This window comes from Seriola aureovittata, chromosome 5 (assembly GCF_021018895.1).
Source record: "Seriola aureovittata isolate HTS-2021-v1 ecotype China chromosome 5, ASM2101889v1, whole genome shotgun sequence".
NCBI classification, from domain to species: Eukaryota; Metazoa; Chordata; class Actinopteri; order Carangiformes; family Carangidae; genus Seriola; species Seriola aureovittata.
In genome coordinates this window covers 15,022,505-15,045,461 of record NC_079368.1, presented here as the reverse complement: position 1 = coordinate 15,045,461, position 22,957 = coordinate 15,022,505, and the positions used below count along the sequence as shown (strand labels likewise).

The 22,957-nt window shown below is 42.8% G+C and overlaps 2 protein-coding genes across 4 annotated transcripts in view; one reads left to right on the top strand and one right to left on the bottom strand.

Annotated features, from left to right (window-relative positions):
* Window positions 1-517: 517 nt before the first annotated feature.
* On the top strand, window positions 518-3,456 carry rhbdd3 (rhomboid domain containing 3). The gene is made up of 5 exons (XM_056377123.1): window positions 518-1,010; window positions 1,104-1,487; window positions 1,886-2,012; window positions 2,107-2,355; window positions 2,515-3,456. The coding sequence occupies exons 1-5, from the start codon at window positions 848-850 to the stop codon at window positions 2,681-2,683; spliced, it is 1,092 nt and encodes a 363-aa protein (XP_056233098.1). The 5' UTR covers window positions 518-847; the 3' UTR covers window positions 2,684-3,456.
* Window positions 3,210-22,957, bottom strand: part of emid1 (EMI domain containing 1) — a 52,549-nt gene continuing 32,801 nt past the window's right edge. Inside the window, exons 4-17 of one of the 3 annotated variants that reach the window (XM_056377120.1) lie at window positions 16,186-16,275; window positions 16,009-16,070; window positions 15,770-15,902; window positions 14,182-14,226; window positions 13,974-14,081; window positions 11,757-11,864; window positions 8,903-8,992; window positions 8,348-8,400; window positions 8,166-8,228; window positions 8,033-8,077; window positions 7,732-7,776; window positions 7,539-7,550; window positions 5,661-5,745; window positions 3,210-4,302 (exon numbers count right to left, since the gene is read on the bottom strand). In XM_056377120.1, coding sequence (XP_056233095.1) covers window positions 4,169-4,302; window positions 5,661-5,745; window positions 7,539-7,550; window positions 7,732-7,776; window positions 8,033-8,077; window positions 8,166-8,228; window positions 8,348-8,400; window positions 8,903-8,992; window positions 11,757-11,864; window positions 13,974-14,081; window positions 14,182-14,226; window positions 15,770-15,902; window positions 16,009-16,070; window positions 16,186-16,275 — 1,073 coding nt within the window. In that variant the 3' untranslated portion in view covers window positions 3,210-4,168. Of the gene's footprint in view, window positions 4,303-5,385; window positions 5,477-5,660; window positions 5,746-7,538; window positions 7,551-7,731; window positions 7,777-8,032; window positions 8,078-8,165; window positions 8,229-8,347; window positions 8,401-8,902; window positions 8,993-11,756; window positions 11,865-13,973; window positions 14,082-14,181; window positions 14,227-15,769; window positions 15,903-16,008; window positions 16,071-16,185; window positions 16,276-22,957 lie in introns of all 3 variants that reach the window. The other 2 variants (XM_056377121.1, XM_056377122.1) reach the window with 2 other exon arrangements.

Sequence of the window (22,957 nt, the reverse complement as noted above, 5' to 3'; positions counted from 1 at the left end):
ATCACACAAGTACTACATTCAAGTGCAATTTTGATGTATTGTTCTTTACAGTATTAACAATCTAATAATGTAATATATAATAACATATCAGTTAGAGGGGGAATATTTCTGCAGAACAAATACAAATTCAGATTCATTTTCTCTCCTTTGACCAAATACTTTTACTTTTTTTTTTAACACTTCTGCCAACATTGGAAAATAGTGAAAAATGCCTATACAAATAACCAAAGCTACATCTTCAAATGGACATTCAAAATTAAATTTTTTATCATTTAAAAAAGGAATTTAGCAAACCTCTTAAATTTAATAAGCTTGGACCAGTTTCGCAGTTTGCTTAGTAAATTATACATTTTGTATTGATCGACAAATATATTAAAATGGTTTCAGCCATAATAGTCATATATATGTGACCAGTGTGTCCTGTTGGTGGCGGTAATGCGCCTTTACGGTAAAAGTTCTCAACCGCCAATAAACACATAGAAGACCACTACGTAACGTACGTAACGTAGTACGGAAGTGGACATCTACTTAGCCTTGGCAACATTTCCACACCGGGAGTTTTCTTACTTAAGATATTAATTACTTCTTGTTTGAGGATATTATTGTTTTAGAACATTTGATAAACTTCGTATGAGTTCAGTGTCGTTGGCAGAGACGATGTGACAAGACAAATCGTAGAGGACTTTGCAGCCAGTTGTAGATGTATGCTGTTATATAGACTCCAACTGTAAATACCTTATCTATAACTACTACACCGTGCTTGTTATGAGCAGCAACAGATGTTTGTTTACCAGAACTGTGCCACAAAAGGACAAGTAAGTGGAGAAATTACTGCTGATCTTAAATAATGCTTGGTCGCAGGTTGTCAGGATGGTTTTGGTTTGGATCAGATCGCCATGGATTCTGTCTGGGAACATCTTCATGGATAGCACTCATGCTGCTGATTTATGCTGGGGGCATCCAGGCAAGTCTCAGTTTAGGTCCAGGTGGAGACTTCCCGAGGTTCAGAGGTAACTGTCCTGTGTGGTTTTACATGCAAACCTGATATTTCAGCATTGGTGAAGTCAAATCATATAATACATTTCTCCCTCACATCTCCTCAGATCTGTTCCTGTATGCTCTCAGTCATGATGAGCTGCACTCTCTGCTGGTCAGTGTTGCTCTCCTGCTGCTGATTGGACCATGTCAGGAACGTCGATGGGGAACAGTTGCTTTCTTCGCCCTCTCCATCCTGACAATGACCATATTACCTATTCTTTACACACTGGTCCTCTTCATCCTTAGTGGCGAGGCGAGTCGTATCTGTGGTTACTCTGCGGTCCAGCTGGCTCTGTTTACAGCACAGTGTCGTCAGGTGACACAGAGAAGGGTGCTGAAGTGTTTGCCAGTCTGGTTTCTCCCCTGGATTTTCCTGCTGATTGGTCTGCTCCTGCTGCCAGGGACACCTGCCCTGCTTCACTTCTGCGCAATATGCATCGGACATAACTGTATCCTTTCCTTTTTGGCATAGTTAACCACAGCACATGTGATGTCTTGTTTCCCTTGATAGATGCTTTAAAGCCTCTACACACTCAATGTACAAGCACATATGTGTTTTCACTTATTTTGGTTGATTAGACCTCTACTGAGAACTGTGTGACTGTTTCACTTTCCTGCTAGTTTTGTTCAACTCTTCAGAGTGGGACAATTTACAGCTTTATCATTCCTAATGGTGTAGAAATGGAGGACACAGTGATTGAAAATGCCTGAGTGCGTGTTCAGGGTCCTTAAGGTGTTTTAGAGGTGTGCCCTCCCCCACCAAATCTATAATGAAGTGTATTTCCATATAATTAACACAATGATTGTCTCTCAAGTCTTTTTTGATAATACTTAATACACCTCTCAGATCTTCAGCCCTTCATTGGGATGTTACAGGAGCTGGAGGAGGCCAGGGTCTTGGCTTTCATTTCTGATTGGGCGTATGTTCCCACTTTGGCGAGGTTCAGATTGCCCACCTACACTACCTCACAGAGGTGTGATTCATGTCATTCAAAACAAAAGTCTCTCTGATTGTTCACAGTGGCAGATTTTCTTTCATCTCAACTTCATCTGTCGTCACAAATCTAGATCACAGTCTCACATGATGCCTGTAGATCAGGCATCTGCTCCCCCCATGAGGGACCTCTTTGTCCTGAACCACCATCCATGGATCGAGCCATCGCCTGCCTGGATAATGGAGGAGTCCGCTGCACTGTCGGAGGCAGAGGTGTTGGAGGAGCAGATGCTAAAAGCAGGGATACTGGCCTCATTACAGGATGCTCCTGATGACCCTGATGCAAAAGTGGAAGTTCCTAAATCATCAGTTTCCTCGTTGCGGTTAGTAATAATTTGATGTCACCAAGTCTCATTTTCTGGGCATCGCCACATGTTTATTGATTTTCATTAACTTAACACTGCTTTCATTACATCAGAAATGTGTTTTTATTTATGTGATTTAAAGTAATCATTCACAGTTGACTAAGTGTTTTCTCTCAGACTCCAGCAGCTGGAGAAGATGGGCTTCCCCACAGAGAAGGCTGTAGTGGCATTAGCAGCCTCAAAACAGCTAGATGGCGCCATCTCTCTGCTTATTGATGACAGCGTTGGTGAACAAGCTGTGGTGGTTTCAAAGGGAAAGAGCCCTCAGCCACCGCAGAGCACCTAGTTGACCTCACATCTCCAGACAGTATCCGGCAGTAAACTGGACTTAAATAATGCTTGGGTTTTGCTGAGCTTTAATATTGTAGATTTTCCCTGTGGGCTTCTTGTTGAACTATTTTAATGATCAGAATTTTGTTCTGTATTTGCACCTCAAATGAACACTGGAGAGCGTGGATGTAATTTATTTACATTGTGATAGTGTTTAAGTGAATATTGCCGTTACACAAATGAAGACAGACAACATGTTTAAAAAACAATGAACATTATTTAATTACACCGATCATCTAGACAGGATTATCTTAACACAATAACACATTTGCAAGAAAAAACAAGTTCAAAATATGAAATGGTTACACAACAGCATACAAAATAAACTACAGTTGATCATTTTAAATAGTTTCACAATAAGTTTGATATAAGATGAAAAAACAATCAAGTCTTTTCATCAGGACAGTTTAAGCAGTCTGAAGTTTACCAACACAGCAGTGGTAAAAATATGTTCAAGTTCTGTTAACAGTTTTACTATTTCCTGTGTGTGTGTGTGTGTGTGTGTGTGTGTGTGTGTGTGTGTGTGTGTGTGTGTGTGTGTGTGTGTGTGTGTGTGTGTGTCTTCAAGATCTTGAAATGGAAAGCCAGGTTTCATTCTAACACATTTTGTTTCCAGAGTGCAACATGATTAATGACTGTTTCCACTCATGTGCAGCCAAACCCAGATGCAAATGTTTGTTTTTTTTGTTGTTGCACAGATTAAATGTAAATATACTATTGTATATTAAATCACTTTATCAGTGTGTACTTTAAGGGGGGGAAAACACTCACACCAGAAAACTACAAATCACTGTTAGCAACACATATCTCACTTAGAGTAGAGATGACTTCAATTTTTAGTGCACTACATAACATTGAGTTAAACAATATGATAGAAGTATAACAAAATTAATACTAGAAGAAGAGGTTTGTTTGTGTAATTGTGTCCTGCAGACTGTACATGCTCAATATACTTAAATAATGGAATCTCTTCAGATTGCAGTTACATTGTGAAAGCAATACAAACTCAAATCCAGTCTTTTCTCACATCTGATTTCTCCTTCAATTGATTACTCTAAATGACCCTTACAGTCCAGAACTGTTTGTCGCTCAAGGAGCGCAACAGAAGATTCAGATATTTTCCTTTTCTTTTCAAGCATGATCTGAGGCTTCAGTTCTGTAGCCAAAGAAAATGAGACACAGAAGGAGCTGCTGGGTGTATTATGTATAGATAAGTGTTTGGTTATGGCAATGGGTGGGGGTCAAACTAGTTCTCAGGTTCCCGATGGAGGAGGAACATTGTGGAGTATCAGTGGAGTTTCCCTGAGGTGTCCCCCATCCTAAATCTGACGGTAAAGCCCAGAGATGGTATCAGATAAGGTCTAAATCTGTTGAGTGCCGATGAGACCTATAGGAGGGGGGAGTCAACCCAGCCTGTGATCCTCAGGGTGAGCAGGGGGAGCTACTTCCCTCGAACCTTGGTGTCGGAGGACAGAGGAGAAGCAAGTCGATATGGAAGCGCACCTGCTCGCTTATCTCTGTAGAAACTAGGGGAGGCTGTGCCAAACGGTCCATCCCCAGACCCTAGATCAGGCTCTGTTGAAAAAAGACAGCAGTTGGAACGGGGCCTCCCTGTCCATCAGTGAGTGTGGACGTGCACTCTATCCTCCTAATCCAAGTCTACTCTGATGCTATGTCATGAGTGGGATCCTTATTTTGCTTTGACACCAGTCGGCCAGTTTTTTTTTATTAAAATGATCAATCAGCTAACTAGTGAGAACGTTCAAGGGTCATCAAATTGACTGTTGTATCGGACCAAAACCCAAAGTATAAGAATACCAAACAGCAAATCCCAACATTGGAGAAGCAATTTTTGCTTGATAAATCACTTAAACAATTCATCAATTATCAAAATTGCAGTTGATTGTCGTCAGACAAATTATTTATTGACTGATCACTGCAGCACTACGGCTTGAATAACATACTTTACATCCATTGGAACACATTAACTTTTAAAGCATGATTATGCAAGATTAATCTTCCTAACATTAAACCCCCTGAAAACTTGGTTTAAATCTTAACATTCATGCCTAAATAACAACAAATGTTAAAAGTAAAAAAAAAAAAATATTCGATGTTATTTATTTAATGAGTTGAGTTTTTGAGACTTCAGCAGGTCTGTTTGGGTGTGGTTTGATCAAGTTTGATTGATAGTGCTGGCGACGTCAGAAACCAAACAAGTAAATGGTCATCTGGTTTTCTTTCTAAATCCTAATTTGGTGCTTGGAAGTATCTGATATCATCATCTGAGTCCCTTCCACTTTTAACTCGTGAGAAGAGCACAGAAGATGGAAATAGCTCATCTGAAATAACCAAAAATGTTCAAACTTTGGCAGAAAGAGCTCATGTAAGACCACACCTCCCTTAGTAAGAAGCTGATTGAGAAAATGCTTTAGGTTATCTACGCTGCCATCATACTGTAGAATCATCACAACAAAAAGAAAAAAAGTCATACATAAGATTATAATTCTAAAAGACAAATACTTTTAAACGACTTGATCAACATTCAACATTTCAGTAACAGGAGGTAATCAGAAATTTTATGGCTCTAACTCAACATCTTGTCAAAAAGGTCAGTGAGGGCCGGCAGAGCTGTGGGTGGGGGTGTCTCAGAATTACCTGGCCAGATGATAGCCTCCAGCAGTGTCACCCTGCGAGCCAGAAGCTCAAGGTCTGCCTGCAAGTCGTGGAACATCTGCAAGCTAACGTCCTATCAGAGAGCAGTGACAGGGGGACTGTGTGAGGGGGTGGAAACACCAGCCCGAGTCCTGGGGCTGCTCTCGCGACTGTTCCCACTCCCTGTCCCAGCAGTGAGGTACAGTGGGAGTTTGAGTCCCTCCCCCTCACCTTTGACCCCTGCCTAAAGCTGACCCTGCCTCAGGCCTCCTACTCACCATGAATACCGATCATAGTCTCAAGGATTAAAACCCTCTCGGCTAAGATCTTCAGCGCCTCTCTGATCTGATGTATTCCGTCCCCCTGTGAAGATAGATACAGCCGTCAAGGTAAGGAGCACAAGCCAAAGAACTGCTCGCCAAGATGCAAGTCATTTTTCTCAATACAGTTCAGCAGTTAGAAGGTTAAAACAATCCACATATCTGCCCAGCACTCTGACATCATCTGGTCCCTGTATTTCTCTGTATCTCCCTCATTCTCTGGCCATGCTGCTGTATGAAGTCAGCTCCGCCATGCTGGGCTGGGCAGCATCAGCATCAACATGCACATTACAGACCAGCCTCATGTTGGTGACATAACACAGCTGAATTAACACTCTCCAGAATTGATCATGCCATCTGCATTCCTTTTGTTGGGTAGCAGTTAAGCCAGGCAAATATTTTCAGCACCACAGAGTTCATTCTTCACGCTGCGGTCACAAAAGATACCCAACGTAATCTGACAGAATGAGCTGTAGCTATAGATTTACAGTGAAATCTGATTTGTCTTTGCATTGGCTTCATGAGTCACTCCTTCAAAAATAAAAAAAGTAGTAGAACAAGAGAAGTAAAGCAAACAGAGGCAGCTGAAATCATCACAAAAGATGGCATGCATGGTGCCCAGGTGAGTGATTCTCACTATGAAGTGTTCTGGTTAGTAAGACAAACTGAGGACAAACTTCATGTGTGAAGAAAGAAGGCAAAGTTTCACTGAGTCATACAGTCATTGATTACATTTTATGTTTAGGCTCTAGGGATGACAGTGTCAGTTTGTTGGTCAGTCAACAACTTTGGCTCCGACTGAAACATCACAACAACTTTAGGATGGATGGTCAAACGGACATTCATGTTCCAAGAGGCTGACGTGTAGCTATCTTGACAACTGTTGGATGGGTTGTCATGAAACTTCATACAGACATTCACTTCATGGATGAATTGTGATATTGTGATCATCTCACATTGAATTTATCCAAGTCTTTGGGAATTTAGAGCTACTTTGCCTTATTTCTATTTTAACGGCACCGTGTTAATTTACTTATTAGACTCATTTTGTAGTTGATTTTCACATCCAGAAAAGAAAGTTTATGTGTTGCAGCACTTGAAGATGAAATCATGCAAGGTTGCATTGTGGGATAAAAGAGGAAAGCTGTATCCACTCCACTCACATCAGAACACAACACCTCTAAGCCCAACAGGACCCACCACTGACACATATGGAGTGATTTGGCATATACATTTCACACATTTTCTTTGTGGGTCATTGGAACATTTTGAAGTCTGTAAAATTAAAGAAACTGATTGAATATAAGCAGAGCTAAATTCAGTTAAAATGGTTATAAATTTGCGTTGAGAAGGATTTTACTATATTATAGATTCTTTCCGTCCATCTGAGCTGGTGCATGTTGTTACAGGATTGACACTGTTTCTTGTGTTTTGTATATCTATATGTATATGCCAAAGTCAGATGCTGAAAAGGTGACTGTGAAAGGTAGCCATGGGGACAGTAGCTTGCAGAGGGAGTCAGACAGCTTTAGGGTCAAGAGGACAGTGTCGTGACAGGGGACAGCAGTCCAGAGCACACCCCAAGGACCGACAAAAACAAAAACACATTAACACCGAAAGATTTCACACAAAACATCAGACAGATCAACAGCTAAAATCATATACACTCAAAAACAATGTTTAACAGACACTATGACTATCAACAGGTAGGAAAGAATGGACTTGAGAGAAACCATAACCTGAGATGTAGGTCATGGTTAGACTTCATTTTGGTCACTGAATAGATTCATCACATTGCAAAGTGAACACATGATGACATAAATAAAAATATCTTACATTTAGATTGCTCTTGTAAAATGAGAAAGAGGTAAAAAAAAAAAAAAAAGTAAGGGTTAGACACACACAGAGAGATTTAATGCTCAACAAAGGACTCTTAAAACTTTTTAAAAACTTTTTTTTCTAACTGCCCCTCATGTCCAGACCCCGCGTCACCATGTAAACTGTGAACTACCACCAACTACTTTCTTACCGGCAAGCCCTTCTCCCCCGGCTCTCCCTTTGGACCCGGTGCTCCCTGTGAAGAGATATTAACAAAAGAAAAAATTGAGTTTGACTTCGAAACATTAATGAACACAGAGGAGCAGTTTAGTCCAACAGAAAGCGCTCATTCTCTCCGAGACTGTGTTGTCACTGGTCAGTGTGGTTTGTAGTGCCGCTGGATAGTGTAGTTTACAGAAATATAACTAGCTATGACATGTGTTGATGTTTCCCCCTACACACTCGTTTACTCAGGCCATATTCTTAAAGGCAGCTGGGTGGAGGTGGCTTACCGGCTCGCCCCTGAATCCCCTCTCTCCTGGGTAACCTAAAGGACCCTGAAAAACCAAAGGCATGTCTCAGAGAGTTTTGTTTAAGGATGTAGATTTAAATAAAGAAAACCTACTGAATACTGAGTGTACTCACTCTCTCTCCACGTTCTCCCTTTGGCCCCACAGGGCCGTGTGTTCCAGGAGATCCAGGTTTCCCCTGCGTTGAGTCAGAGAGAAAATTCAAAATGACAAAGATAAATTTGTACGGCCACAAATCTAACAGTGCTAAGCTCAGTAAGTGACTGCAGTTCACCACTGTGCTGTGAGCGAGCTTACGTTATGTCCTCCTGGGCCAGGCGGTCCTACTGGGCCTGTCGGACCTGGGGGACCTGCATAATAGATAGAAAGATTCATAGTAGCACCAAGTAGCTTCACGTGCTGGGAGGATGTGGCGCTGGTTGTTAACTTTGTTTTACCTGGTGAAGTGCACTGAGCTCCACCTGACATGCTGTATATACAGAACCTGTAGCTGTTTATGACTTTATATAACTTTAGAGTAGCGTTCAGTGTGTTGACTCAAATTTGAGTGATGGTTTGTGTTTGGTCCCCTGATTAAGAGCTCTCTGACAGAGGAAAAATTTGACTTTAAATTAGAGACCAAATAACATCTGATTAGGAAAGTTGAATGCAAAAGTGTGTGCTGGAAAAACATTATACAGTAGACATACCAAGTATCAGACAATCTACAGTGAGCATGTACTGTATTTTGTACGTAAAAGCATTTTCAATAATAGAATCTTTGAGTCTATGGAGAAAAGTTTCTCAAACCCAACACAAACATCCTGTGTGCAGGCAGGGATAAACACAACGAAGAGACTGATAAACACCTACCAACAGGCCCGGGAGGGCCCTGAGGTCCTGGAACAGGCGCGCCCCCTGAGTCGAGGAAAGTGTTGGTGAAGAAGGGGTCTTTTCCACGAGCTGGAGTTGAAACAAAACACATTGTGTTTAATGGGATATAGAAGCGAGTCTCGTGACAAAGGACAGCATCTGCAGGAACTCAGCTGATGAATCTGTGATAATAATCTGTCAAACCTTTACACAGCATGGTGTTGCTTCAGAGACAGAAAAATCCTCACTGTCCAAAGAAACTTTCAGATACCATATAAAGTATGTATTATTGTATTACTCAGGTATTATTTCATCAGTTCTTGTGGATTTTATGTTGCCTTTCAGGGAATTATTGGGACATTAAACTTCCACATGCTCCACCAATCAAATGGTTCAGTTTTGGTTATATTTATAGATGGTGATGTTTAGGGCCATGGTTGCCATTTGGGTGGACAAATTTTAATGGGCGAGGCATGATTTATATGCTGCCTAAGAGAAAGTGCTACTTGATAAGTGAACCTGAAGAAGCATGTGGCAAAACGAATTGCTCCAACAGCTGCACCTGCAACTTAATAAATATGAACTGCTGAAGAAAACTTCTTTCCATCATATTCTGTCAGTGTGCAATGTTTTACTTTTGTGCATGAGCCTGCTGTCTGAAGCATGTGGTAACCTTTACTTTGCTGATGCTGCCTGAGAAACACAACTCAGGGCAATAATGTGCCTCTCACTAATTAGTTTAATTAGCTTTACCTCTAGAGGGCAGTGTTTTCCAACAAATACTCAAACTAATGACTTCAGCTGGGGAGTAAACTACACTAAAATGTATTCAAAAGCACTGGATGGATCAGAGTTACACATTCATTAAAAAAAATTATGTAATATTGCATAAAACAAAACTTATACTCAGTATCCACTGTGAATCAACACTGAGCAGGCACACACAACTTCATGAGTCTACAGAGAAAGGACAAGAGGAAGAGGGTGGTGAACGTGTGAGCCATAGAGGAAGTGTGAGGTCATCGGGTCATTTTATACTGACAGGAAACACAGATCTAATCACAGCATGAGACTTCAGGAGATACAGAGGAGGAGGAGGAGGAGGGGGCGGAGGAGGAGGAGGGGATGACAGCCAGAAACATCCTCCAGCTGCCAGAACGCAGCACACCGCTAACAGATCAGGTCCAGAGGTGACATCCAAACCAGGGCCACTCTCTCTGTGTGTCTGTGTTTATTTCTACACACTCTCTTTATTCCCTGCTAAGTGCGCGATGCGATCTGTGGCTTAATGTGACATGAAAACATGTGGGGGCCACTCAGAAACACTGTAATCATGCTTTTAAACAACTGAACAGTCCTCCTCTTCTTCACTGCTTCAAGCTCTGGCTGCTGCCGGTTCAGGGACCCTCTCCTGTTCTGCAGAAGGGAATTCCAACCTCCTGATGCAGACGTAAAAGCCAAATAATCCAGTGTTTTCCAAAGGAAGCTCAGCACAGAACCCCTCCACCTCCACCCCCACCGCTTACGCTCCCCACTGTTACTTTGATGTGAAAGAAATGGCTCACAGTCTCGGAAATCATCATGCCATCCTCAACGTAGCCACAGCTTTCTCCACACAGGAACCCAAAGCTTACAAACCTGTGTGCTGCATACTTTGTTTTACCACTGAATCCACATATAAAAGCCACCGATCCGTTGACCTTGAATGAGCCAGTGCAGGCCCCCATTCGTCTCTCACACTCCGCTTCAGCTGTCTGAGCGGCCTACATCTGGAAGTTGTTGAGTGACATCAGTGGTGGACAGGTTCTCATCCCAGCATGTGAAGTCTGCGTCAATCTCAGACCGTCTCTGCCTCCATTTAATACTCTTTGATTCTGTTCTACTTGGCGGGTAGACAATATGGAGCAAGTAGCAGTTAAAGGATTACCGTCATCCTGTCTGTTTTTCATTCTCTTTGTTTCTTTTGTTTAGCATTAGTCCTAAAACTAGCGAGAGCTCTCACGCAGCAGGAGAGAACATGTCGGAGGGGCTGCTAAAAACGCATGAATATCAGCAGTTTGAAGCGTCAAGCTAGAAGTGTGTAAACCTACGTTACCCTGCCTGAGAACAAAGGCTTTGATTGAATTTGTGTACATCTACTCATGCAGGGTTTGTGGTAAGCTGATTTTGTTTGGAGCATGGGTTCAGCATTGTCTGGTTTGGCCCAGAAAGAAACCTCTACATGCACGGAGGAGGTGGTGAAGTGGTTTTCTGACATGGATGTACTCTCCATCTGGATTTTTGACCTCTGGGACAGGTCCAGATCCATAAAGACAAAGTGTGAGAATTCATAAGCTGCGCAATAGAGGTCATCCAATTTTTACAAAGCCACAGAGGGAAGAAAATGACAAGGAAAGTAAACATAGCAAGTAAAAGGGAAGTGCACTGATTTTACATATCAAAGACTGCTTATAGGTCTTAGGGAATACTAAAGTATATATGAAAACATTGTAAATATTCACTGAAGTCAGTGTTGCTTGGGTCTAAAGACTAAATGTTTGAAAATGAAAAAAAGCTGGGGAGTGTCGAGTTAGAAAGAAGTGAACTTACCAGACCTCTGTAGCCCGCTCCTCATCTCTGCTTGAGGTTGGCGGCTTGAGGCTACATTAGCCGGTACTCGAATAGCACACCCAAATCACTCACTAAAGTCAGTTGGGTTGCATTGTGTGTAATGTAGAAGCCAGGTTTGGATCAGGAAGAAGAATGTATGGAATAGTACTCTTTTAAGACAAATGCAAACAGTACTTTTAACTATGTGGGGTGGAACGGGTGCCATGGCGACTGTATGAAGTCTGTTAGTTGTCCAGGGTCTTACTGTGGTCTGGTTCTGGGATGTGGGCACTGGCTGGTGCTGGAGGCCCTGGAGGCCCAGGCAGGCCTGGTAGACCCCTCTCTCCTGGGAGTCCTGGTGGACCACGGGGGCCTGAGAGGAGGGATGACAGAAACATCACTGTGGTGATAGACATGATGTATCAACTTCAGAATCATGTCTTAGCAAAATGTGATCCTAAAGTGTCTTCTGGAGAGGAAAAGCACAGTGGCAGCCTGGTGGTGATAAATGGCTGTGGGTCATGTGGTGATAGGAGGATAAACTATGACAAAGACCAGAGAGGAAATAGATTAGATAAAGTGTTGGACGATAAATCATAATCGTGTCTGGCAGGAGTGTGCCTGTGAACGTGCACATGTGGAGTAAAATCAGCAGTGTGTCAACTGGCCAGCTTTTGTCTGTAATTAACAGGAGGAGGGTCTTTAATAGGCTGGTGCTGGGAACTTACTCAGGGACACAGGAAAACTCAAATAAACCCCATTAAACTCTGCAAAATGTTACTGGCACTGGTTCATATATATGAAATGCTCCCTGCATACACACCTCTAGCTTTTGTAGATGTGATTTTTTTTTGAGGGTGGAAAAAAAAAAGCACCACCACAACTTCACCTGACCTCATTGTTTGGACTCTCCTGAGGTAATGCTGCCCCCCCAAAACACCACCTCTTGCCCTCACACACCCACACTCACCACCTCTCTGTTTATGTACAGATGCAACTGACAATGACAGTCTGCTAATTACAGCTTTGCAAGGTAATGTTGTTACAGCTCTGATTTGACACCTCTGTGGGCTGTTTTCACTTAGCCTTGGTAAACACCGCTCTGCGACCAGCTGTGTTTTGGCTGCTTTGGAGAGACCGTAAGCTGCAATCTGCGACACAGTGGCTCAAATGGCCAGTCAAAGTGGCCCATTAGACTCTATGTGACATATTTGGGAAAACAGTTTTCTTTCTTTTCTGCAGAATAATGGTTCCCTAGAGAAGCTGTGGGATGCTCCGTCAAAATATGAGTCACAGTTTGTAATACAACTCTCCTGTAACTTATCAGGACTCATATTAATGTACTGTGTCACTTCTCCCAACATCACAAGTTAATCCCCCCCCCCCCAAATCTTTCCCATAACCCCTGGCTCAAAAACATATTTGTCTACATTGTGCCTGATATTGGACACATTCCAATCCTGTGTTTATCTTTCTCTTTAAAATGAAAAAATCAGCGCAATGAGGAAAACATGGCTTTGGATGCAAGACACAGCACTGGCTTTGGGTACTCATGAAGTAATGGAGATAGAAAAAACAATAACACCACAAGCATATGGAAATCATAAGGACCTGGGATTTGTGTACGTATAGCTCATGTTCATCTCAGATTGAAGTCACATGGCGCTTCTCGGAAAGTGGGTTTCTAGTTTAACTTTTGCTCTAAATCTCATCTTTACCCAGCAGCAGGCACAGAGCAGGGGTCATATGTTCGCCTGAGAGGAGAGGCACTCCCTTCATGATCCAGAGTATAGGAATAACAGTCTATAGCAAGAGCAGATGTCGTGACAAACTTATACCGCCATTTACTTTATTATCATTCAAGTCACAGCTGCCCATGGATTTACTTTTTTCCATCAGGTCATTTATTATTTGTACATAAGCGGTGAACTCTGGATACATAGAACAGATGTATGCCTCTGTTTCTGTTCTGGCTGATGACCATGATCAGCAGCAAATGTTGGGGAATTTAAATGCAGTCTGAAAACAAATGCTTTTGCTGCCCACTCAAACACCACTTTTAGAAACATATGATTTTAAAAGCCAAACAACAAAATGCCCGAATTCTATTAAGTTACCAGCCGGCCTCAGGCGCTCCCACATTTACCGCTGGAGGGTCTGTGGATTGACCGACAGACCCTTCAGAGGAAGACAAACACTCTAGAGCAGGACTTCACAAGTCAGGCTTTTGATTTTTCCACTGATGTTTCCACAAGTCTTTGGTCAGTAGTATTGCATTTAAATGTCTTGTTCAACAGGCAATAAGTTAAGTGGATAGACAAGTATACGACTGCCCTGCAATACTCGTCATCACTCTCAATGACACACATGCACACAACAAAATCCTTATTGACAAACTGTGTCAACATATTCTAATAAGTTAATTTCTTCCACTCTGCTCCCTGCTAACAGTCAGCTGTGTGTACTTGTACTTTCTTCTTACCTGCTGGTCCTGAGGATCCCTTCGATCCAGGGGCTCCAGATGGGCCCCTTGTCCCGGCCTCTCCCCGAGGCCCACTGGGACCTGGCAGCCCCCGAGACCCTGGCTTCCCTAAGAGGAGGAAACAGTCATGAGTAATCATGAAGCCTTAACTGGTTTACATCTTAAATGGTTTTACACTGAGTGAAAGGCAACTATGATTACAATTTACCATCTCTGCCAGGAAGCCCATCTCTCCCCTTTTCACCCTGAGGACCTGTAATGAAAACAGAGAGATGGCTTCATTGAGAGATGTAGCTCTGTGAACAAAATCTGGGCTCAAACCACATGGAGAAGAGGTAGTGTAAAACCCACTGAGGGATGAGGTGTAACTCTGAATTCTGTCCAAGTAATAGAGCAAAAACATTTGTCATTACCATGTTTATCAGGGCTGATTAAAATTTCTGTTCTGTTAATTAATAATTAACTTTGACTCAGCCAACAGATTTCAGAAAATGACATCTGGTTGAATGATTTCACTTGTAGCACGCCTTAATTAGACCTTAGTGATGGGTTCAACACAGAGCTCTAGCTGCAGTGATGTTAGGAAGGTTCTCATAGTTAAAGGGAAAGTCCACCAATTTTTCAAATTGAAAATTGTTTGTAGTTCTTGGAGAGTACTGCGGCATAAGTGACAAGAAACTTGAGTCAGCATTGGTCGGGGCCGAGGTTTGAAAAGAAAAGATATCTGGGGATGTCGTAGAGTTAGACAGAAATGAGCTTTGTATGCTCCTCATCGAGTGGCTGAGGGCTACATTAACTGCTACTAGCATAACATATCCAAATCTCCAACTGAACTGTCGACGGTCATGTTGCATTTTGAGTAATGTAGGCACTGAAAAGGAAAAAGAATGTGAGGAATAAAAAAGATGATGTATTTGGCTTTGATCCTTTTACAGTTTGAGGATTGCAGTGTGAAATTGGTGGAATAGCCTTGATTAGCCATTTCATATGTTTTATGTGTTTTCAAATTATGAGTGTGATTCTCATTCACTACATTGTGTCCAAAAAAGATTCACAGTAGAGCGCCCATGGTGTGCACACTGCTTTCTGCTAACAATCCCACAAATTCAATGCGTCTTTATACGTGTCAGTTATGAAGGTCAGTGTCCGAAGTCTCAACTTACTGCTCACTACAGAGTAAACTGAGTGTCTGTTAAATGGGGAGTAGTGAATGAGTGAACAAGGCTGCGATTTCAGACACTCTCATAGACTGCACCCACTTTCACTGGGACCGTCTCAATATTCTACAAATGAAAACTTATGCCATCAGAGTAATTGTTCAGAGAGTGAAAGATTATATAATCACAGAAAATTCCTTCACACAGTGGCAATATTTTGATATGACGGTACACTTTTTTAAAACTCTTCTGACAGTGAAGCAGGGTTGATGAACTCTGTGTTTTTAGCTGCAGCCAGCGCCGGGCTTGACGCCAGGGAAGGAGAGGACTTTCATGCTCTGAAGTGTTTGCTTTCCACACAGCCACAGAGCCCTGAAAAGTGAGCGGCAGAGACAACTGAGCTCTTACTTTTGCTAAAGGAAATTAGTGTGTGTGCAGAGGAGGAAAAAGGATATGAGTAGAGGTGAGTAGGTAGAGGGCAGATAAAGAGTTGCTGCTCATGGAGAAAAGCTGCAAGGAGTGATTTCCGACTCAATTACCAAAACACAAAACCCTGAACTCCCCTTCATGGAAAAATATGCAGTATTTTTTTTTTTTTTACTTAAGACTTATTCATTGAAGGCAGCGTGGTGTACCTACCTGTAGGTCCCTGCTCACCAGGAGCTCCCTGAGCGGGCACAGCCCCCATCAGTAATGAGGCGTCTGGTGCAGTTGCTCCTTTACCCTGAAGGTGGCGATGCGATATGGAGGCCGGGGCAGTGAGTAATTGGACCTTGTAGAGGAAGACATAAAACAAGTGTGGGCAATTAAGAATAATATGCTTGTTTAATGGAGACCTGGCTGTGGCTGAATGAGTGACATCAGACATCGGCTCTTACCTTCGCCTCCAGTGAGGTCAGCCTGTCGCTCAAAGCTGTGATTCGACTACAGTTGAGACAGTCTAAAATAAAAACAGGAAATTGCTTTCTTTACCTTCAGGAATCAGACACTTAAACATGTAGTATACTTCTGCCATTGTGTTGTGTTGTATATTTAAAGTCGTAACATGTTCTTACTAGAGATCGACTCTCCTGTGCGAGCAGGCGGCCGCCGTAGCGTAGATGGTTTCCTTATTGCCTCCTGAGCCACAAGCTGGTTCCCTGATTCTGTAACAGAAGATAAAAAGACAGAAAATGTGTGATTTCTGTGGCTTGGATTTAAACTTACACATATTTCTTGACCGGGAAGACACAATCTTTAGATTTGGAAGTCTATCTCCATTCATATATAAGATGGGAATCCCCACCCAGAACTGTTCAGTTATTTGAAGGGCCAAAAACTATTTGTCCACCACATTAATGGGGATCAGTTAAAATATTTTTTGCAGTATGCTACTGACATTAGAGCTGAAAGGATTAGTGTAGCAATCAAATCATTCTTTAAGCATAAATCCAAGATTCTCTGGTTTCACTTTCTCAAATGGGAGGATTTCCTGCTTTTTTCTGTTATACATCATTGAAACTATAATATCTGTGAGTTTTGAACTGTTGGTCCGACAAAAGTCAGACATTTGAAGTCTTCTGAAATCATACACTTTCACTATTTTCTGACAAATTAATTTCAAAAAGGATTGATTAATCACATCATGTGAAAAACAGCATGTTTATTGATGGAAGAACTGAGGCGATGCAAATACATTAATAATCCCAAGTATACTTGGAATTAGGTGACAGTTACAATGACTGTGGACGACAGTCAGAGGTCTGGACAGACAACATCAGAAAAACAACCAAATCTCAACAAAAAGAGAGAAGAAAAATACTGATCCAACCTCTAAATACTCATTAATAAGCTGCAGGCGAGAGTGTGTCATGTTGAGTTAACTGTAATGTCATCACCCCAGTGATATGGAAGTAAGACAGTCTGTGCTGGGGCTGGTTTGAACATGTTTCACCAGAAATAACGTCCATGCTGTTTCCGTCAGTGTGTGGCTGTCCTCCAGGTGAGCTAGTATTTTGCCAGAAAGACAGACATGGAAATCAGCAGTTCCAGCTTTTGCTTCTCTTACATTTCCAAGAGACAAACATTGTGCACGTTGCATCTTTGCCAAGCTGCTTTCCTTTATCCTCATTTCTTTATAGAGAATAAAATCACAAGGCCTGGGAGAGAGGGCGTGTAAAGACAAACAATAGTTTCCTTGTGCAGAGAGAATGGGCAGTCTCGGCTCACATTATGTCTTGCCTTCACTTTATGAAGTGTGGGAGTTTGTGTCCCTGGATTGTGGATGCTTTGAATGGGCAGACCTTGGTGGAAATGCTAGACTGACTCCTTTGTCTGGCCCGGTCTGTCTCTGGTTGGCCCAGGTGCTCCTGATACAAACATGAGGCCGGGTTCAGCACCTCATTAGCCACCAGGACGCACGTCTTTCCATTCGGTGGCCAGAAGCCACAGTCAACGCCAAGCGCTGAGCTAAAACAAGCCATGAAATAGCACCTGCAGCACTGGAGCTGGAGCAGGAGAACGGTAAGCCTCACTTCTTGTAACATCACATGTCATGATGTGTCTCTACTCACTGCAGACCCGGAGAAGGAAAATGGAGAGCTTATTGTCATGAAGGAAAATAAACGTTTGGGAACTTAAGACAGGAAAGCATAACGGGTTGAGTGATTACCCAAAGAGGAGGGAGAGAGAGGGCAAAGGAGGAGTATGAAAAGTACACAGAACACATGGTTTAGGGTAAATTGAGACCGCTCCAATAATTCCCCCTCCTCAACCTCTGTGCTCATGATTTCACTGTTTTAGGTTCTGGGTATTTCTCAGAGGATTACAAGTGTAGATGGATTTAAACCATGTAAAACCTGAGACTGAAATGTTATGGCATGTGCACTAGATCGTAGAAAACTCTTCCACGTTTCGATAACAATATAAACCATGCACAGAGACAAGGAGAACACACACACACACACACTTACTCTTACTCCTTACTCGCCTATACCACACTTCAGTCCACATGGGGAAGACTGCGGAGACAAATAGAGAGGTGTATATGTGTGTGTGTGTGTGTGTGTGTGTGTGTGTGTGTGTGTGTGTGTGTGTGTGTGTGTGTGTGTGTGTGTGTGTGTGTGTGTGTACACAAACATGCTGGGGATGTGTTCTCTGGAGTTCGGCTCATGGAGATGGCTGCATTCAATTACAAAAGGGGCTCTGGATAGGAAATATAGCCCCTCCCCTCCCAACGGCACCTCTTCTCCCTCTAAGAGAAAAGAACATTTAAGCGCCAAGATCCCCCTCACCCACACTCGGGCTATTGTATGAAGCATTAAGCCAGTTCTGGAACAAGGACAACTGTCTCCCAACACACAACTCTGACACACTCCCTCTCCCTCTCTTGTCTTGTAACAACACATTTAAAATCCTCATCTTTTCTTTTGCTTCCTCCTGTGACAGTGTGTGTTATCTACAAGGCCTGTGGTGTGTGTGCGCATCAAGGCTGCGTTAAAGTAAGACCTGATGACAGACGATGACTTGGATGCCTCGAGTGTGATCTGGTGCTCTCTTAGCCAACAATAACATCATCACAGCTAATGAATGCCCCCTGATGGACACGGTTCATTGTGTCCACTCTTTGTTCTCAGTGGGCTAATTGCCCCTTTGGGGGGTCAAAGAAATGTGTGAATGTATTTGACCTTTTGCCCCCATGTTGCACTGGGCCCTAATCAGAGACTGAGTCAGAGCTCTTCATTAGAGAAATTCCCCTGCAGAGAGTTCAGCGGGCCAGAGGCCATCCTGACATCAGCTCTGTCTCTTGTTCTGCTTTTCTCTCACTCTCTCTCTCACACACACACACACACACACACACACACACACACACACACACAACACACACACACACACACACACACACACCACACACACACACACACACACACACACACACACACACACACAGCTTAGTCATTTGTTTACAAACACTTTGAATAATCTTTGCCCCTTCTGGTGCAATAATCTAATAGGAAAAGGAGGAAGATATGAGTGGTGAAGGTCACAGCGAGAAGGTTATCTTTTCCTATTCCATAATGAGTGTGTATATTGAGTCAGTTATGAAGGATTGCTTAAAGGACTGTTTCTGCTCGAGCACATGATGATATGTACTGTACGCTGTGTATAAATGTATTTTGTAGCAGCAGGAAAAGGTGTTAGGACTGTGGTAGTGGTGAGAAGACTCTAAAAAGCAAATCAGATTTTGCAGAACGTCTTCTTCAGACCAAATTTATCTAAATGGAAGTTTATTATGGAGCTGTGAAGCCATCAAAAAGTCTATGAGAGTTTTTACAGCATAGACTCTATACATGGCGATGGTTAGACACAACAATGAAAGTGTTTTCCCGAAATCTGGGCAATACGTCTGCCAACCCACACAGTTACCCGGGTGCGCCTCACATGGAACCCATACAGGACTTTCTCACCTTCCTCTGCTTCACATGACTCACCGAAAGTGAGTAAACTGGCCACTAGCCCATCAAATGAAAAGAAAATATTGTCTTGTCAGTGGAACTGAACTATAATGTAATGGATATAAGTTTGTTTAAATTAAATTTCATTGTGTAATGCATCAATACGAGGCCGGCTGTCTGTTCAGACAATGAATCTGTAGCCAAACAGTGTCCAGATTCAGCTGAGACAAACCACAGTTCACATATGGTGATAAATGTGCACAGAGTTATCACTTGTCATCATATTTCACTTTCCCACTCACATTAGATTTTACTGATAGGGAAGTTGCAATTTCTGCCAGAAACAAAACACACGGGATTGAAGTGGCTTTTTACTGGATAATAACTTCCAAAACTTTGAAACAAAAGTGAGACGCCATTTATACCAATTGTGAACTGTGCAGAAGAGGGAAACCCTGGGACTGAATTTGGGTTCCACTAAAACATTAAGAACCTGGCTGCTACTATCATTAAATTAGTACGTTCTTATTGTGACAGCTTTATTCCAAAGGTCCTATTACTATTGGCCTTAAAGAAAAAACACTTGGAGCTCTGCTGGTACCACCAGAGTGAGAGCCAAGGGCACAATGACCTAAACTGCAGCTGCACCTCTCACTCCTCAAAATAAGGTGTGTGTGCATGTGCTCTTGTGTACGGTTTTGGTTGGTGTGTGTGTGTGTGTGTGTGTGTGTGTGTGTGTGTGTGTGTGTGTGTGTGTGTGCGTGTGTGTGTGTGTGTGTGTGTGTGTGTGTGTGTGTGTGAGACATTGATGGCATTATTAATGGGCCAAGGTCATTCCTTCAGTGATACTCTCCCAGTGAAAATAAACTAGAGCCCTCATGCTAAGAGCCCAGTTAGCCCTGCCAGCCAGACCCCTTAAACACACATCTCACACTCAGCTGCACTGACTGCCTGATCCTTGAAGCTCACCACCTACTGGGGTTTATTTGCTCTCCGCTTCTGCAGAGAGATTCGGCAGCTTGCAGACAGGCCGGCCTTACGGAGCTTTATGACTGTAGGAGCGAGGCTTGTGTTGTCCTGTCATATGGTCTGCAGCAGAGGGTGGATGAATATATGAAGACAGGGCTGAGGCAGAATATGTGTTGGACAGCCTCTAAAGGCTTATCTGGACTGTTTTTCTTGAGTTTAACAGTGGTATCTGAAAGTTTTTTTGTGGGGAAATACAGTACAGGGCCTGGCAACAGCTGTGAACGCAAACATGACAACACAAACACACACACACACACACACACTGCAGCGAGCACACACAGCAGAGAGCAAGGTCCTGATCCATCTCTGTCTGGTTAATTAGCTGAGCTCAGCGCCGCAGCATCATTAGTGACCAGGTGCTGACAGCCAACCAGGGGAGGCGTTTGTCTCTGTCTCGGACAAACTGAAGACTGCTGCTGCCGCCCTCAGATAAACACACACACACACACACACACACACACACACACACACACACACACAGTGTCTACTCAGACAGAAGAGTGTACTCCTCAAAAGAGATAGACTGAGGTGATGTGAACCTGGTGTTGTTTCATTCTGCTCTTCCCCCTCTCACCTTCTCTCTCTCTTTTCCCTGTCTAATACTCTGTTTCCAAAAAGGAACTGTGTTAAACCCAGTTATTTTTGCAGACCCTACTATTCAGTACTTGCAATCAGTTACATTCAGTCTGTCATGGCAGGCTGCATCATTGTTCCTTATAGTGAAGTGTATAAATTTTAATTCTGGGGAAAAATAAAGCGCTGCTATCAGTACTAGATACCAGCAGATAATTTTAGCTGAGGTATTTTCACTGGCATCAGGAGAGAAAAAAGATGGATCGGTGCATCCCTCTCTCCTACACAGGTTGCTGGACCAGAGGAAACCCTCGTCGCTGTCGACTCAAATCAATAGATTGAGCCAGTATTAAAGAGTATTAAAGCAGGCTCATCAGCAGCTTCCACCTCCCATAGAGCTGATGGATCTGGTCATCAGCACTCGGTGCACTTACTGCATCTGAACCCCGGTGTTTACTGTGCTTTCCCAGGGTCGCAGGTTTCTTTTTATTAGGTGACGGACTTAAAGGGTGGGACACACTTCATCATTTCCTTCCTTTGGAACTGCCACTTTGCCTCCCCACCTCTCAGCCTGAGAGCGGGGCAGGCCACACACTGGACAGGTTCAGATGTAATTACAGGTGAGAAGGAAGTGCGGCCTTGCTATTAGAATTGGTCAGATAATTGGTCCCGGAGGAAGAGTGAGACTGAATCCTCACCTTCACAGTGCTTAAGTTGGAAACAAGTGTACTGAGGCAGCCGGTCTACATCTGCTCTGCTTTACAAGTCTCGGCGAGGTGTTGCAAAGACCTGCTGCAAATGAAACCATGCTATAGCCTCCAGGACCCTGAGGTGAGAGCACGAAGGGTCAGAGAGGTTCTCACTTCATGCACACACATCTCACCTCATCAATCAGCACAGACACTTAAGCAAAGGCAGTGTAGAGCACAGCGCACACTTGCCACACCACCCTAACCACACACTCCACAGAGCAAGACCTCCATCAGTCACTACCAAGAATGAAAATAATTCATTATATTTAGTCTGGTTACTGCACCTGAGGAGCTGATTTATGTACTAGTAGTTTTAAAGTCAGTGATTCCACTTTTAATATGTTTAACTAATTTTTAAAATTTACATTACATTATTAGATTTGTCTTTGGCATAAATAACATACACACAACACACTTGTCCAACTAACTTTGATGTACTAGCGGAATTCAAGATTCAAAGCTTTACTATCACATGCACAGAGGATACGTTACAATGCATAGCGATATTCTTAGTTTGCTGTCTGTTCTGATTGACATATACAGAAAAAATACTTACAATAATTACAAAACTGTACAGTAAGAGTGTGCTGTGCAGATGTGCAAACTTATTAAGTCCAGTTGTACAGCTGCGATAGCTGTGCTAATCTATAAAGCTGTGCAAGTCTACTTTGACTTCTACTAGAAGACAATATAAACCAGACTTCGATTTGAGAAGGACATTGCTGTATTTCGGGTTACTTCAGCAGTTAACCAAGGGTTTTTAAATGCGTGTCGATATAATTTTGGTGCAATAACACACACAGATAAATGCTGAAGAGGCCAGTTGTGTGTGACCGGGAGTGTTGCTTCACTAATATTCTTCAGTTTGGCTCTAACTCTGTCGATTCTCACATCAGTCCTTTCAGCTCTTCCAGCCCATCCAGATGTGCTCACGCACACAGTCTCTAATCTTTCACAGGAAGGAGGAGGGGCTCCCGCCTCTCCTCCCGCCTCTGTCCCAGACAGGGCTGTCTTTACCTCACCTTCCCTCTCACTCACTC